The 15,795-nt window shown below is 36.4% G+C and overlaps 1 protein-coding gene across 1 annotated transcript in view; it reads right to left on the reverse strand.

Moving 5' to 3' along the window:
- DTHD1 (death domain containing 1) overlaps nucleotides 1–10,401 on the reverse strand; it is a 70,333-nt gene extending 59,932 nt beyond the window's left edge. The window contains 7 exon segments of the mRNA XM_049708911.1: nucleotides 687–866; nucleotides 3,472–3,710; nucleotides 3,713–3,801; nucleotides 7,512–7,902; nucleotides 7,905–8,087; nucleotides 8,090–8,125; nucleotides 10,086–10,401. Of these exon segments, the coding sequence (XP_049564868.1) occupies nucleotides 687–866; nucleotides 3,472–3,710; nucleotides 3,713–3,801; nucleotides 7,512–7,902; nucleotides 7,905–8,087; nucleotides 8,090–8,125; nucleotides 10,086–10,356 (1,389 nt within the window). The 5' untranslated portion in view covers nucleotides 10,357–10,401.
- Nucleotides 10,402–15,795: the final 5,394 nt, after the last annotated feature.

Consider the following 15,795-nt stretch of genomic DNA (forward strand, 5'->3'; position numbering starts at 1 on the left):
TGGCTGATAAAAATAGCTAACATGATTCCAAAATTTCAAAGTTTATGGAAAATATTCTTGAATAAATTGTACATAATATGATTTCTTCCTAACTTTTCTTCTTTGCTTACCACTTATGGTAACAACTGGGAGAAACTAGGAGAGCATGAGGGAGAGTTAGGCTAGAAGGAAATATTGAGGAAATATGTCTTCTAAAATGTACATTGATATGTCATTGTACACCTTGTAAATAATGTTTGTATGTATTAAATTCTCATCCCAGAAAAGTACTGTTTAATAATTAAATATAACCAAATATTTACAATCATAAGTATTTTAATTGATTAACCTTTCTTTTAACCATCCTCTCAGGTGGAAAGCTTGAATCATACGAAAGTCCCAATGTCTGGCATTAATTCTATCATAGATACTCAACATTTGTTTTTGTCAACAAATATCATAAATAAAACAACACAAAAAATTAGCAAGAAAAAGCTTTAAAATAAGGCAGGGATTTATTTTGGAATGAGATTTAATATGCTCCAAATCATCACTATATCAATGATGACACTGTAAGTTAGGTTATTAAAAGTATAAGAATTCATTTACTGTTATATTAAATATTTGTATCTTCTCAATCCTTTTCGGATGATGTTTGATGACCCACAAAATCTAGGAGAAGAAACTCACCAGTTTTTAATATTTACCTTTAATTGTACAAGTACTGGTGAGCTGAAAACTCCTGGAGGGTGATTTAAGGATATTTGAGAATCCATGCTTGGCTTAAGAGTAAGGCCTTTCTTTGTTACTGTCAAGGACTCTTTCTTTAAACAAGACACAACAGAAAAGATACCCAACTTATAAACTTTCACTTCAGCACAGGTCACCTGTGTGGATTTAAGGACATTAAGACAATGACATTAAAGGACATTAATAGTGCATTGCTCTGGAAGTACATGCTGTACATATTCTCTGGCTATGGGAAAAAACAACAACTATATGCTGTCCCTGTAATCTCCCACAATTGAGAATTACTTCATTAACCCCAAATGGATGGCCCTTTCATGAGATCAAGTAGAAGTAGATACTAGGAGTTTCTCAAATTTGAACTACATGATAGAAAAGAGAGAAATAAATGTATTTTTAAATTTAAATTATTCCCCACAAAAGGTAAACGGATAATGGGCAATCACATTTAGTGTTTTCACAAATATTAATTATATTTGGAATCCTATCCTGGACTTGGACTTTAAATATTGCCCTTTATCCAGAAGATTTAACAATGTTTTAGGAATTCCAAGGACTGAAAAATTTCATCATTTGGGTAGTTTACACAAATCCTACAGCACTTATACTATCAGCAAATTCTTCCTGCTGACAATTCACAATCTCTTGATAAAGTCATTTTCTCTATTTCTCTCTTCCATGCAGGGGGAGCAGATGATTGCAAAGAGACACATTTGTGTTTCTTTTTTATATAGTGACATTTAAATTTGGAATGCATATATGCAGGGACATATTCAGGCTTTTTTATCACAAAAAAGGAACTGAGTACATAAATGAAAACAAAATTATCTACTCATATAATCACCAAAGCTTAAAATGAAGAGGAAGACTTAGAAGTAATCTGGTCTATTCATGCTTCCCTAAATATCAGCTGGGCTCCACCCAGGCATGAGAGGATATTCATGAAGACACACACACAAACATTTCAGGGACAGTAACAATGGAAAATAATCTATCATTTGAAAACTGATTAAGGAAGAGATTTCACAATATCTTGTCATGAATCCCTTGTTGGGAAAATTCAGGGCATGATGGATGTTCTTAATTGGCCAGAGGGAAAATGGTGAGAGGTAAGAAAGAAAGGTTTTCTGGGAACTCATTATGGTTGCCATGCAGTTAGAGTACATTTGGTAGGTTCTGGGGAAATGGAAGGGTTTTTAAGCAGGGGAGTGTCAAGAGCAGAACTCTGATGATGGTTTGTCTGACTCCAGAATTAGAATTCTTAAATGTTGTATGAACCACATAAAAATTTGGAAGGAACCTAGAGTTTAAATTTTCTTGAGCTAAATATAGGGATAACAACCATTAGAAAACTATGAAAGAAAAATATATGCTTTTATTTTTTTCAGTAGACAATGGCTCTCTTATTTTTTTCTTTTGCATTTTCTATTTACTAATCATCTTGTATACCCATTTGGTGAAAAGCATATGTGCTATGAACTGTTTTTGTTTTTATTATGATAGTCACACAGATGGGTCAAGATTAAAAAGCCACATGTAAGGGCAATGATAACTAGACTATTATACTTACAGACTTCCTAGACTAAATATAAAATGTTTTCTTTGCATGAATTGGCATAATTAGAACAGGCTTAGTTTTCATATTCAACTGTATAACTTTGTTTGTAACTCAGAAAAGACCCAAATCAGAAGAGATAAATTAAAAAGAATTGTTTGCATGTGTGGCTTTTTTTTAACATTTATTCCCTGCCCTCTTCTTCAAATAATGATATAAAGATGAAAACTTATATAAAGCTGAAAAGACAAATATTTTAATTATTTAAAAATAAGTTCAGTGATCCACAGAAGAACCTTAAACTTTAACTCCCATCAACTCTATGCTAAGTTTGATAATTATGTATATATTCTTTCTTCAAAACATATGAACTTGTCACCATGGATGGCTTGAGAGTTATTATAAGAAAGTTTACCATGAAAAAGATAATTTATTAACTACTAACATGTGTTTATAGACATCCTTTTATCTTCTTAAGTGTTTTTTCTCATTTAATCCTTATTACCCTATCAGGTAGACACTATTATTGTATTCATTTTTTAGATGAAAATAATTGAGTCATATCAAGGTTACATAATTTACTCAAGTTCACATAGCAGGAAAGTGTAGGAACCAAACTTCAGACCCAGCCAATCTTCCGCGACAACCCACATCCTAACTACCACATATACTGTTTTCCATGTACAGACTAATAACTAGACTTAATAACTATCTCAAGGCATACACACACACACACACACACACACACACACAAATTGTTGTTTTTACATATTTTTCCAACCCATGAATGATAAAAATAAAGCTAACGTCATCTGGGGATCCTAGAATTCTTAAATTTAGACAGAGGTCCATCCCATTAGAAATGTTAGTCTAAAGCTAGTCTAAGGTGTGAAGCTAATTAAACCATGATGTTGGCTTTGTTTCCCAGGCAAAAATATAACACTTGCTGGGTCCTAGACTCAAGTTCTTCACTCCCAAATTTGACCAATAAGCTCTGCTCTTTTATCTTTATGGATAGCAAAACAAAACAAAACAAAACAAAACAAAAACACATGAATTCACCGGCATAAATCTTATCAACCCTTCCATTTTATACCAATGGAGTAATTGTATCTGTACTATGATCTGGTAGTCTGAGTAATAGTTAGAAGTCAAACAGCAAATGTATGTGTAGTCCAGGATTTACCAACCTTGTAACTTCCTCTCATTCCTTCCAGTGAATTTGGAGTCAGGTAACTTGATTGAAGGTCTACATCAGACACTTTCACCATGATGTCTCTGTAATTTCCCCTGTAACGTTCAGTAAATGGAATTGCAATGCATATTGGAAATGGAATTCTCTTTTCCATATCTGAGCACTCTACAGTGATAACATTGCTGACCAATTCTTCATTATCACTCACTATTAAAGAACTCATGTTATTAATATCCGTCATTCTAGATGTTGTAGAACATAGGATGGTGCTGTAATATAACAAGACACTTGGGTGACAGTATCATCACTCAGCACATCAAGATACCTGCAGGGGAAAAAAAGGACATCATTTTTTCAAATATTTGATTTATAGACTGTATAGTGAAATGCCTAAGAGCACAAGCTCTAGAGACACGTTGTCATGGTATGAATCCCTGCTCTCCCACTTAGTAACTCTGTGACCTTGGGCAAGATACTTAACCTCTCTATGCCTCAGTTTCCTCAACTGTAAAATAATGATAAAATAATACCTATCTCATAGGAAGACTGAGAATTAAATGAACTATTATACAGTAAGTAATTAAAAAGCTGTGCCTGGCACTTAGAAAGTACTATATATATATTAAGCTATTGTTACTATTGTTATTACTATTATTATTTAAGCAGACGATTCATTCCTGTTTTGTTCACTTCAAATATAAATCTGAAGATTGCTGAAGCTTCTTGATAAACCAAGTACTAGTGCCTGAATAGTTTTCTAAATTTTGAGGAAAGGTATAGATATGGTACTGGAATTATTTATTACATTTTTAAGAAAAATAGAGAAAGGTACAAAAGTACTGTGAATGTATGTTTAATCAAAGTAAATAGAAACAGAATATTTACAGTCCTCAAAGAATCAATCCAAAAACTGATTTTGACAATTGGTTTTACTCTTGCTTTTTGTACCATCACCTTTGCCTAAGATTTTAGAGTCTTACAGATTTGAATTCAGTTTTGAGATCAGTCACTTACTATTTGTTTGACCTTTAACATCAACTATTATTATTAAAATAGCTAATATTTTAGCTCTTTCTATGTACCAGGTTTTAGGCTATACATTATTTCATTCAAATCCTCACACCATGGGTATGAGGTACTACTCACCCATGGGCAGGTACTACTGTCATTACTATTTTACAGATAAAGAAACTGAAGTTTAGAAATTTTAACTTGCTGAGGATCACACAGATGGTAAGTTGTAGAATCAATAAATGAGTCCATCTATCTTTAACACAAAAGCCCAAACTTTCTAATATAATATCATACTTCCTCAAATCATTCCAAAACACTGGTTTCTTTATCCATTACAAACTGAAATGAATACCAGATTCACAATAATGTGAGGATTGAATGAGATAAAATATTTCAACCTCTTATAATAGTGGGTTAACATAAATGAGTGTTCAATAAATGTTAGCTCTCTATATTAAAACTACCAACTTGCATTTCCTCTCTTCTCACTATTTCTCATTTCATACCAGTGAAATGATTGAAATATAAACAATGTCAAAGAGAAATAAGAGGATCTTTATAAAATGCAGCATTAATATCAAGTTCTAGAATAATCAGCTTTTAATTATTTTTCAATTAGTAAATTGAATGCTATAGTGCCCCTTAACACAGAAATCTAGAAAATATGTTGAAATTTCAGGGAGGGTTATTTATTTATATTTACAATTCTGAACCCATAAAGTTAAAAGGAATAGAAAATTATCCAGCACATGGGTCTGTTTGAGTCTTCTCTGATCATGGTGATAAAGGTATTTCAGAAAATTAGATACATTGTTTAATATAGGATACAATGATCCAGTCTTTTTCTAAATCATCATAGCATTACTTTATTCATAAATTAATTTAAATCTTTAATATCATAAAATAGACAGTGTTCAAATTTCCCGTTGTTGTTTTTAATTAGTTTCTTTTATCTGAATCCAAATAAAAGCCACAAATTGCAGTCAGTAGAATGTGTGTTTACGTCTTTTGCATTATATATGTTTCCCCTCAATTTCTTCTGTCCTTCCTTCCTCCCTCCTTTCCTCCTTCCTCCCTCCCTCTCTCCCTCCCTTCCTTCCTTCCTTTTGGTCTTACTCTCACTCTCTTGGTCTCTTGCTCTCATGCTGGGGGAATACTACAGATCCAGTCTTGTATAACTTCAAAAACGACTCTCTTTTGTGCCCTGGAAACCCAACTCAATACACTCTTCTTGCAAAAGACTGACAGATGAAGTAGGGCAAGGGGCCCTGTAAATGCTTCCATTTCCCCTAGACCTAATCAAATAGATCTAATCCAACCACTAAAATAATCACATTGGTTTATTCTAGTGTCGTTTCCCTTTGTATACACTAAGACAACTACCCTGGAAGAGATAGGCTTTTTTCAAAACACTCTCCAGGGAGGAATCACAACAGATTGTGAGCTAGGTTTTATTTATGACTCTCATCTTTCTTGTGGCATGGTGGCTTCCTAGCCTGAGGAAGTGCAATGAGTAGTCATCTTCTGAAACATGCAAGCCAAGCAAAATTGGTTTTCATGCCACAAAGAGGAAATCACTAACTAGGAAACACCTAAAGGAGGTGTTAGAGGGAGTGGTTCAGCAATGACTCATTAGTTGATGCTTTGAGTCATTTCTGAATGTGAGGATATGAAGTGTTAATGTTTTTCTCAAGCGAAATGGGCAACCGCATATTGACTACTTTCATAGTTGTTTTGCAGGGGCAGTAAGCCTTTCACACCAGGGGGGGTCTTTTACGGGTTAAATATTACTCCTGTGACACCTATAGAATTCATTAGATTTTCAGACATGCAGGAAACCTTACAGCTAAACCAGCTCAACCTCTTCATTTTATAGATGAGACAACTAAGGTCAAAGCGCGCAAAATGACGTGCCTGAGATCATAGACTCATTCATTCTGTTGTCCTGGAAATGGTATTGTATTCTGAAAGAGCAGACACGGGATAAGTGAAGTTTGGCGGTGTGTGGGAGTGGAGAACGTGAGGGTTGTTGGGGGTGAAATAAATCAACATACTAATATTTAGCTGAGAGTGAACATCTGCCAAACAACAAGGCGCTAGGCCCTTCAGGTGATTTTCTCATTTGACCTTACCAAATAATCCCAGCAATAATTTCTATAAATAAGAAAATGGGGCTAAGAAATGAAACAAGTTGCCCAGGGTCACAGAACTAGTAAGTAATAAAACAGGAGATAAATTTAAGTCTGTCTCCCAAACCAATGATTTTTTTTTTTATTCCCCATTACCTTCTAAGGGTCTTAATTTTACTGTGAAAATATGGCTTGTGAATATTTTATTTTATTTGGACAATTATGAATTATTATCCCCTTGTATAGGGGAGATAATTCACAAAATAGATCAGTCAGTTTCAACATATTTTTTCGAAGTCATGGGCTCTTTGAGAATCTGGTGAAAGCTCTGGACCATCTCCAAGGAGATAAAATAGGTGTGAAAATATACATTCAATTTTAAGAACCTCCCAAAGCTTATCCATGAGCCCTCCCAGAGTTCTTAACCCACGGGTTAAGAATTTATGATGATTTATAAATATGATAAATGTGAGAATTCATTTGAAGATATAAATAAAATAAATCTGAGGCTTGGAAATTCTCTTCTAATATTTGAACTCTGCAGTCTCCTAGTTTTTTCTTATGATAATCTAAAGAGTAGTGATTTAGGAATGTGTCCATCTTCTCGACAATTGTCCATTTTAACTACTTTCTTATACAGTCAATTCTTTCTTCCTTTAAAGAAACCTTTAATATTTTTCCTGAAACTATAAGAAACAAACAATATTATTAATAGCAGCCATAAACATTTTTATGGGAGTAATTTAAACTGAATTATTGATTTGTAATATCTTTTGGTGATCTGAAATGTATATATAAAATTTTATTCATGTATAAATATTGTTTTATATACAAGTAGAAACACACATATAAGCAGGAATATACAAGCACCTCTCACATTGTATTTACTCACTCCTTTTCCATGATGTTATGCTTTTGCTTTAGACTCTCTGAATCACTGGGAAGAGGACTATTCACATATTTACTGGAGATATCACATGTTGTTGAGGATGTGGTAATCTCTTCACTTTGGCTTTCTGAGGTCTCTTGAATTTCTCTTTCTCTTGTCTGGATTATGTCATGCATCTCTTCCCTGTTGCTATTTATGTTCTCAACAGTCATGTGTTCTATTTGTTTATCATCTTCATTTTCTGCATTATCTGGGAACATTTTGTTCTGTGACTCTTCTTGCCCTGTTACATCTCCCTTCAATGATGTATTGTTTTATTTTCCCACTAGTTCTGAACTCCTATGTATTTTATTTTTTTTTATCTGAACCTGGTTTGTGTAATGACTTTCCTCTCATTTGTGGGAGAAACAGTAGCTGTTTCTATGACATTTTGTTCCCCTCTTGCAGCAATGTCTGTTGCTTTGATATCTTGAATGGTGGACATTGTCTGCAGTGGAGTACATTCATCATGCATGCCGCATAAATTACACATCTCCTTTTCTTCTTTCTTTAGAAATGTAGCAGTGCTCCCCAAATATTACTTCTTTTCATGAGGCAATCTATGAATGCAATGATTTCTACACACACAGAGACACATTAAAAAGAGTAAATACAAAACTAAACCAAATTATGTTTCTCCACTGACATGTAATGAAATATGGAGAAATTACCCTAGAAATCTACAAAGACCCTTACTAGGCTTTTAAGCCTACCTCCCTTCTGAAGAAGTCATTTGCACAACTGTAATTCTTTTAACACATCTAGAAGTTGGGGATAAATTGCTTTTTAACATAGTAGAAAAGACTAAATCTAATCCCTCTTGCTTGTGAAAATGCTTTGCGTATTTGCAGAAAGGTATCATGACCCCCATCCATAAGATGCCATTCAACTGAAGCCAATATCTCCCTCAGTCATTCCTCATTTGGTATGATTCTGAGAATTGTTTTACTTCTTTGGATGTACTATGCAGTTTATCAATGATCCACATATAATTATTCACCTAAAGTTTAGCAGAGCTCTCCAGATGAGACTTGGGTAGCAGGCATACCAAAGCTACATTATTTCTGCTGATGCAGATGCTGTATTTTATTGGGTACTTTGTTTGCTATTATGATTGGATTAGGTTTATACTACTTCTCCTGCTGGACTTGTGATGACTGGAAATTTTCAAATGAATCTTTCAAAAATAGCTCTAATTGTATCAATTCTCTGATTAGAACCTGGCTACTCAAGGACTAATAAACCAAGTGAAGCCTCTTTGCTCTGGTGTAAACCATCACCATGATCTGATCTGATATAATCTCTCACTCCATCCCCATTTCTTATTATTTTCCTGTTTGTTCATTCCTCCTCTCCTCACAGCTGGGGTCACCTGATGGCTTCTTACAGGCTTAGCAACTCTGCAATCTTTAGAATTCAATTCTGAACTCAAGAATATGTAATTTAAGGCCCTATAGCTCAGTGTTTTCAAAATCATCAGTAAATCATCCTTTAACTAGTCTAGCCTTATCATTGGGCTCCAGTTCTGACAACTTGTTTTTTTGTCTTGTATCTGAGACTCTGTCTTTATTTTGAACTCCTATTCCGGTAGCTGAGTCATCATCATTTTCCATGAATGATCATTTGTGTTGCCTAGGACCACATTCAGTTCTCTCCAGAGATTCCATTCCTGGCTATGAGATCCAGCTGATGGTCTCTAGGTCATGCTGCCTTTGGACAGATTTCCCTCATGTCCACAGTGTGCCCTCTAGACTGAATTTCTTAACGTTATCTGCATTCCTGATTGATGAGACCTGCCTGCTTGCCTTGACACTACATTATTTAGAGTTAGATTTGATGATGCCACCTATCTTCTTATCTAGAGTAACTTCTTGTTGTCTGAGGTCATAGACGTCAGATACCATGTTCTTCCTGCCATGCTGTATTTCGCATCCATAACTGGCCCTATTCCCAAGAACCTGCACCCCACTTCGTGTGGGGGGGGGTCTAATTTCATATCCCATCCCATCCCATTCTTCCCAGTGTTTTTTCAATTAACAGGTTCAAGTTCAAATAAGTCTAAAACTAGAGTATCATACTCCAATATGAAAAAAACTGCTTGTCCTGCCTCACACTAATCCTATATTTTCCTACTTCTAAGTGTTGTGTCCTACTAATAACATCTCTGCTGGAATGCTCTTTAAGGCACCCAGTTTCTGGCTGCATAAATCCAATTCATTCCTTAAGCTTCAGATTAGTTACTGCATTTACTCCCTTCAATGGGGAGTTGAAATTCCCCACTCTAAAATGAAATTCCCCACTCTAAAAATGGAATCTCACCTATTTCTGAAGACTTAACGCATTTTATTTTTATGTCTCTAATGGAATTAGCTTCAATGTCCCTTGCATTATTGTGCAATTGCCTTAACTGATTTCCCATGTTAAATTGTTAGTCCCTTGTGGACAGAGACTCTATCCTGGTTTTTGTACGCTCCTTAGCGCTCTCACAGTGGCTACTCAATCAATATTTCTTAGAGAAAGAATAAAGGAAATACTTGCCTTGTCTCCAGGTACAATAATTCTCTTTGTCAAGCAGTACATACAGCTGCTGTTAGGTGGAGCACAGAGTCCCTGCAGTATGTTCCAAGAGTTGGTGAAGGGCCTCACTGAGTTCTTGACCCAGAAAGACCACTGTGGCTATCCAAGTGGCCCTGCCAGCCCCTTCACAATGGTCTTCACCCAGGAGCTCCTGCTTTAGCATCAGGTTTTGTCTCCAAATCTGCTTCAATATTTGGCCTAGTTTACCTGAGCCTATGTCTTCTGTATCCATTTTATGCTCCACAGGTGGGATGTTTTCTAACAGCAAAGCCTAAAGGTTTAGCAAATTCAAGCTTGGCTGTGGTTTTTTTCTTCTAAAATCTAGGAGATGATCCAAGTCAGCTAGCCAAGCACTTTCCTGCAACATAATAGTTTATTCAGCTTCTTGTTGACCAGTGAAAAGTTACTAGGTGACCAAAGGAGGGGCGTTCCTGCACCATGGGTGCCACTGTGTACAGAATAGATTAACCACAGGGATGGAGTTACCTCACACAATCCCACTTTCCATGTAAGTTTTACACTTTCGATGTATTATGGAAGCCTCATATACTTTTCAAGTTTTGAGACAACAAAATATGGATTCTGTGGTAGGATGAGGAGTATATTAATCAAAGGTGAACTCTTTTAATAATACTGCTAATAACTATATGAAACTCAAAAATACTTATGGGGCTTCCCTGGTGGCGCAGTGGTTGAGAGTCCGCCTGCTGAGGCAGGGGACACGGGTTCATGCCCCGATCCGGGAAGATCCCACATGCCGCGGAGCGGCTGGGCCCATGAGCCATGGCTACTGAGCCGGCGCATCCAGAGCCTGTGCTCTGCAACGGGAGAAGCCACAACAGTGAGAGGCCCGTGTACTGTAAAAAAAAAAAAAAAAAAAAATACTTATGAATGAACTAATATGTTGTCTGAATTGCTTCAAAAGAAGCTGGGAGTGTGGGAGCAGTGTATAGATGAAATAAGGTTGGCTGTAAGTTAATAATTGTTGAAGCTGGATATGGTTACATGTGGGGGTCTTTACAATTCTCTCTAGTTAGCATAGAACATTTTTATAATAAAGAATTTTAAAAATATTACTCTGCTGGAGCAGAGTCTATTACCACTCTGCTCTGTTAGGTTAATCAGTACCTTCTTCTATGGCAGGTCTGCAGTGAGATCGAGATAGGTACTTGGCCTCTTTCCTCTCTGATCATTTCTCTCTAATTGGGTAAAATGCTCCTCCACGAACAGAAAGCAAATCTGGAGAGTGGCTTTCTCTGAACTAGCAAGGAATCTTCACCACGTGTAATTAAAATATAGTCACAGCACGTTCTCACGGCTGCTGGCCCCTTCGTCGGCACATTTTATATGACACCATGGCGTCACAGGACCTGATACCGGGCGGAGCCCCGGAGTCCGCAGAGGAACCCAGAGCAGCCTGCTTCTTCCTCTGCAATCCCCTCCTCTCATAAGGGAGAACACGGCACCGGAGGGAGAGGGCCGTGCATTCCGGACGGGCTCATGTTCTCTCGGGGGCACTGAAATGAAATGAAAGCTCCCAAAGCACAGCCCGAATCCCTCCTGCCCACAGCCATCACCTTATCTCATCTTAAGCACTGGGCCTCTTAGAGCCACACTCAAGACACCTGAAAGAGGAGACGGGGAAACACAAACCCAGTGAATAAGGAATAGAAAACGAATGCCACCACAGGCGTAAAATACTGCCCAAGCTGCTTTTGGTCTGCAGAGGCTGAAGGAAAAGGAAAGGAGCGGCGGTACGAAGAGGGGTGGTGAGGGTGAGGTTCGGGGTGCGGCCTCATTCTCTAGTGGAAATCTTATTTTTCAGTGACCTCTGTTCCTTTAGTGCCTGAAATATATGTGTAATTCGCATTATAATGCATACGTGGCTTTAATTTGATGCCGATTCTGAAAATTTTCTGTAGCATGTGCTGTGGGCCAGGCACTCTCTACATGCTGGGAACTTCAGAGAGACTTCGGAGAGAAGCAGGCACCTGAAAAGATGACTAAAATCAGCTCAGACTGTGTTGAGAGCTAGAACAGAAGTATGAATGAAGAGTATCACCAAAGCTTTGAGGAGTAAAAATTTCATTCGGATTGGAGGCCTGGGAGATGTTTAAATTAGGAGCTAAATGATGAGCAGGATTTGAGCAGGCTTGACAACAGAGGGAAGGAACATTCCAGATAGGAAATAATATCATCAAAGGCAGGGAGGCAGGAAATGGCACCGTGTGAACAAAAAGGGAAAAGGATGGCTCTAGAAGAGGGTTTATAAGTCTGGGAAGTGGCAAGAGAAATAATTATGGAGAGTCAGGAGGAGAAGCTGGAATTTTGTTTTGCAGACGAAAGAGAGAAATTACATATTTTTGAACCAAGTAAATATATAGCCAAATCTATGCTGTAGGAATGCAGATGGTTTAAATGGTAGAGACACAAGAATTAAGTGACTTGAGGGCCCATATTAGAGCAACAACAGTGCAGGCAGGGGAAGGGGATGCTTTGAGAGGGGATTCAAAGTAGAGTAACCAGAACTTGCTAAATCATCAGTTAGAGGAAAAGGAATAGAAGGTACTGAAAAGCCATTCATTTATTTATTTGAGAAATATTTATTGGCTGCTGGTATAGAACTGTGCTTGTTCTATATGGAGTATAACTAAAAATTTTGGTTTAGGTGACTGAACAGATGGTAAACCAACTGAGTTGAGGAATTTAGAAAAAAAAACATTCAGCTTGATTGATAGGTAATTTGACTAATTTTGGATTTGTTGTGTTTTAGATACACAGGGCAATTCTTTGGAATATGTTAGAAATTTAGAAGTCAGAATAATATTGGCACATTTGAATGTCATCAGTCAATAGATAGTGAATGTATCCCTATCTGGAAATAGAAGGGATTGATGGGGAATTTACACCATGTACATTTTAAGTATTGAATGAAACTGATAATGAAATGCTAAATCACTGGACCAATATACATTTATTCCCTTCTATTCTACAGATGTGGGAAAATTCTTTCTCAGGTCAGGGGGAAAAAAAAACCCAAACATTTTTCCTCAGCCTCACTGACATTTGCTATCCTCAAGTCTAAACTTGTTCTCTGTCTGGCTTCCCCAAAATATGTAATATTTGCAAAGTGAGACCTACCACAGGTCATGCTGTGTTTACTCATTAAAACAAGCATCTGCATGTTCCTGCATCTTGTTTTCAGTTAATTGATGTCACTAACCATGGAAAGAACTGACATTTGCAATCAAGATTTGTGACACCCAGAAAAGTGTAACCCACAGAAGTTAACTACAAAAAAATTCATCCCGATGGGTTTAACATTGGATTAGCATCTTCATTGTGGCTACTCGTTATTATGACTACTAATACTCTCTTTTACTTTCTTTACTGAGAATTCTCTGCTTCCACTGACATTAAAGGAATTAGTATGCAGTCTTGAATTCACACAAAACATTATGTGGTTGAAAAGACAGCAGTTCTTCATAGTAAAGCATCAAAGTGAGTAGAAAGAAAATTCCAGTAAGTAGGATAATCACTCATTTACCAGCTGAAGAAATAAAACTTTGCAATAGACTGAACAACCTATTGATGCGAGTCAGGAGGGAAGGACAATAAAGTTTTTAAGTAAGGAACTGGGCTACTTTCCATGGAGTTTATGGTGGGGAACAGTGGATAAGTCAGATGTTAGCAACATTATTAGTTCTGTTACCTGATCTTGTTATTTTCTCCGAGTTCCTGTGTAGTGTCCGACACCAGACTTTGGTGCAGTTAGCCCAGATTAATTTTTCTCCGTTTGGTAACTCTATTATTGAATGTCTTTTATCTGTTTAGAGCAAGCTCACACAACTGGATGATGAGTAGACAGAGAATACAAAATAGTTGTTTTGTTTTTGTTTTCCCCAATAACTTATCGCACTGGGAAAATACAAGTTAAATATCAGAATTCTCAATATGCATATCAATTTAAAAATGTTTTTACATTTAACTAGACAGTATAAATAAAAGTTTGTAACAGATGAATAAAAAATTAAAATGTTTTTAAAAAGCAGGTGGTCAAAATCAAAGTTAAGACTTTTGGTTAAACAATGTAGATTAAATACATATTCTATTTCTGCTTCCTCCTAAAACACCACTGAAGAAGATAAAACAATATATAAACCACAAAGGACAAAGAAAATGGGTAATAATATGATGGAGAAAAGATGTCAACAAACTTTTAGTAGATCAAAAGCAGATGGACAAGTTGTAAATGACCTGAGTAAAGAGGGTCCCTCTATGGTGGAAAATAGGCTGGTTCTTGCCATGGAATTTCAGGAGGACCTAGGAATTAGAGACAACCAGTAGCTCTGGAAGTGAGAATGAAGTTGGCGCTGTAAACAAGTTTTGTTCCAATTCAGTTTTGGGAGCAGATAGATACCAAAATCCCTCTCCTCTGCCCCAAATAGCCAGGCAACAGTCTCTTTCCCACCCATTGGAAGCTAGAGATGTTCTCTATGAAAAATCTGCAGCAGAGGCAGGAGGTCTGGGCTGAGCAGAAAACCAGAAGGAAGTGCCGCTGTACACATAAGGGTTAAGTGAAATTCTACAATTTTAAAAAGTGAGGTCCCACTCTATTCTTCTGCTCAGCCCCAGGAACAGGGGTAAGCAAGTGTAACCTCTCAGGCAGAAGATTAGAAGTTTGTTCTCTAGAGTAACTGAATACCACAAGAAAAAAAAAAATTCAGAGTGAAACTTTTAGGGTCCCTCCCCCTTCTCCCCACCCTCAATGGATTACCCTGCTCTTGTCAGATCATCAATAATGAAGCACCCAATCAGAAGCCCTATCTATGTATGTGAAGCTTCCAAAAAATGCCCCTAATGCTTCATTTTTCAGTATCAAATAATAGTCAAGGGGGTTAGGCATTTGAAATAAGCCTCATATAATGCTGAAGACTAAAGCAGACGTAAATAAAGAACTTGAAAAACATAGAGCCAATACAGGAAAGAGAAGAAAATATCAAATAAGTCTATAATTAGCACTCTTAAAGTCTAGGATATGAGAAGATAATGAGCCCACACAATAAGAAAAGATTTTCCTAAAAAAAGGAGCATTCAGAAAATGAGAAAGACCTCATAGAAAATAAAATATAACAGGAAATTTTTAAGCTTGTGTATGGGTAGAATGAAGCAGTTGAGGAAGTATCCCAGAGTTAAACAAAAAACAAAGAGACAACAGGGGGAAGAAAAAAGGAGGTTAAGAAATTTAATAGTTCAATCTAGGTGGTTCAATTAATATGAGTTCTAGAAAAAGAAAACAGAAAGAAATTATCAAAGAAATAATATAAGAATATTTCCTAAATGAAGGACTTCATATTCCAGACTGAAAAAGATCAAAACTATAGATTAAAAAAAGAAGAAATCATAACTGGTCATATTATCATGAACAGTCAAAACATCAAGGACAAAGATCCTAATAGCCTCCAAAGAAGGAAAAAAGTTCACATTTAAATCAGAAGGCATTGGAATTTTTTTTTTAAACATCTTTATTGGAGTATAATTGCTTTACATTGTTCTGTTAGTTGCTGCTATATAACAAAGTGAATCAACTATACTTATACATATATCCCCATATCCCCTCCCTCTTGTGTCTCCTTCCCACCCTCCCTATCCCATCCCTCTAGGTGGTCAC

This window comes from Orcinus orca, chromosome 4, assembly GCF_937001465.1.
Source record: "Orcinus orca chromosome 4, mOrcOrc1.1, whole genome shotgun sequence".
Classification (NCBI taxonomy): Eukaryota; Metazoa; Chordata; class Mammalia; order Artiodactyla; family Delphinidae; genus Orcinus; species Orcinus orca.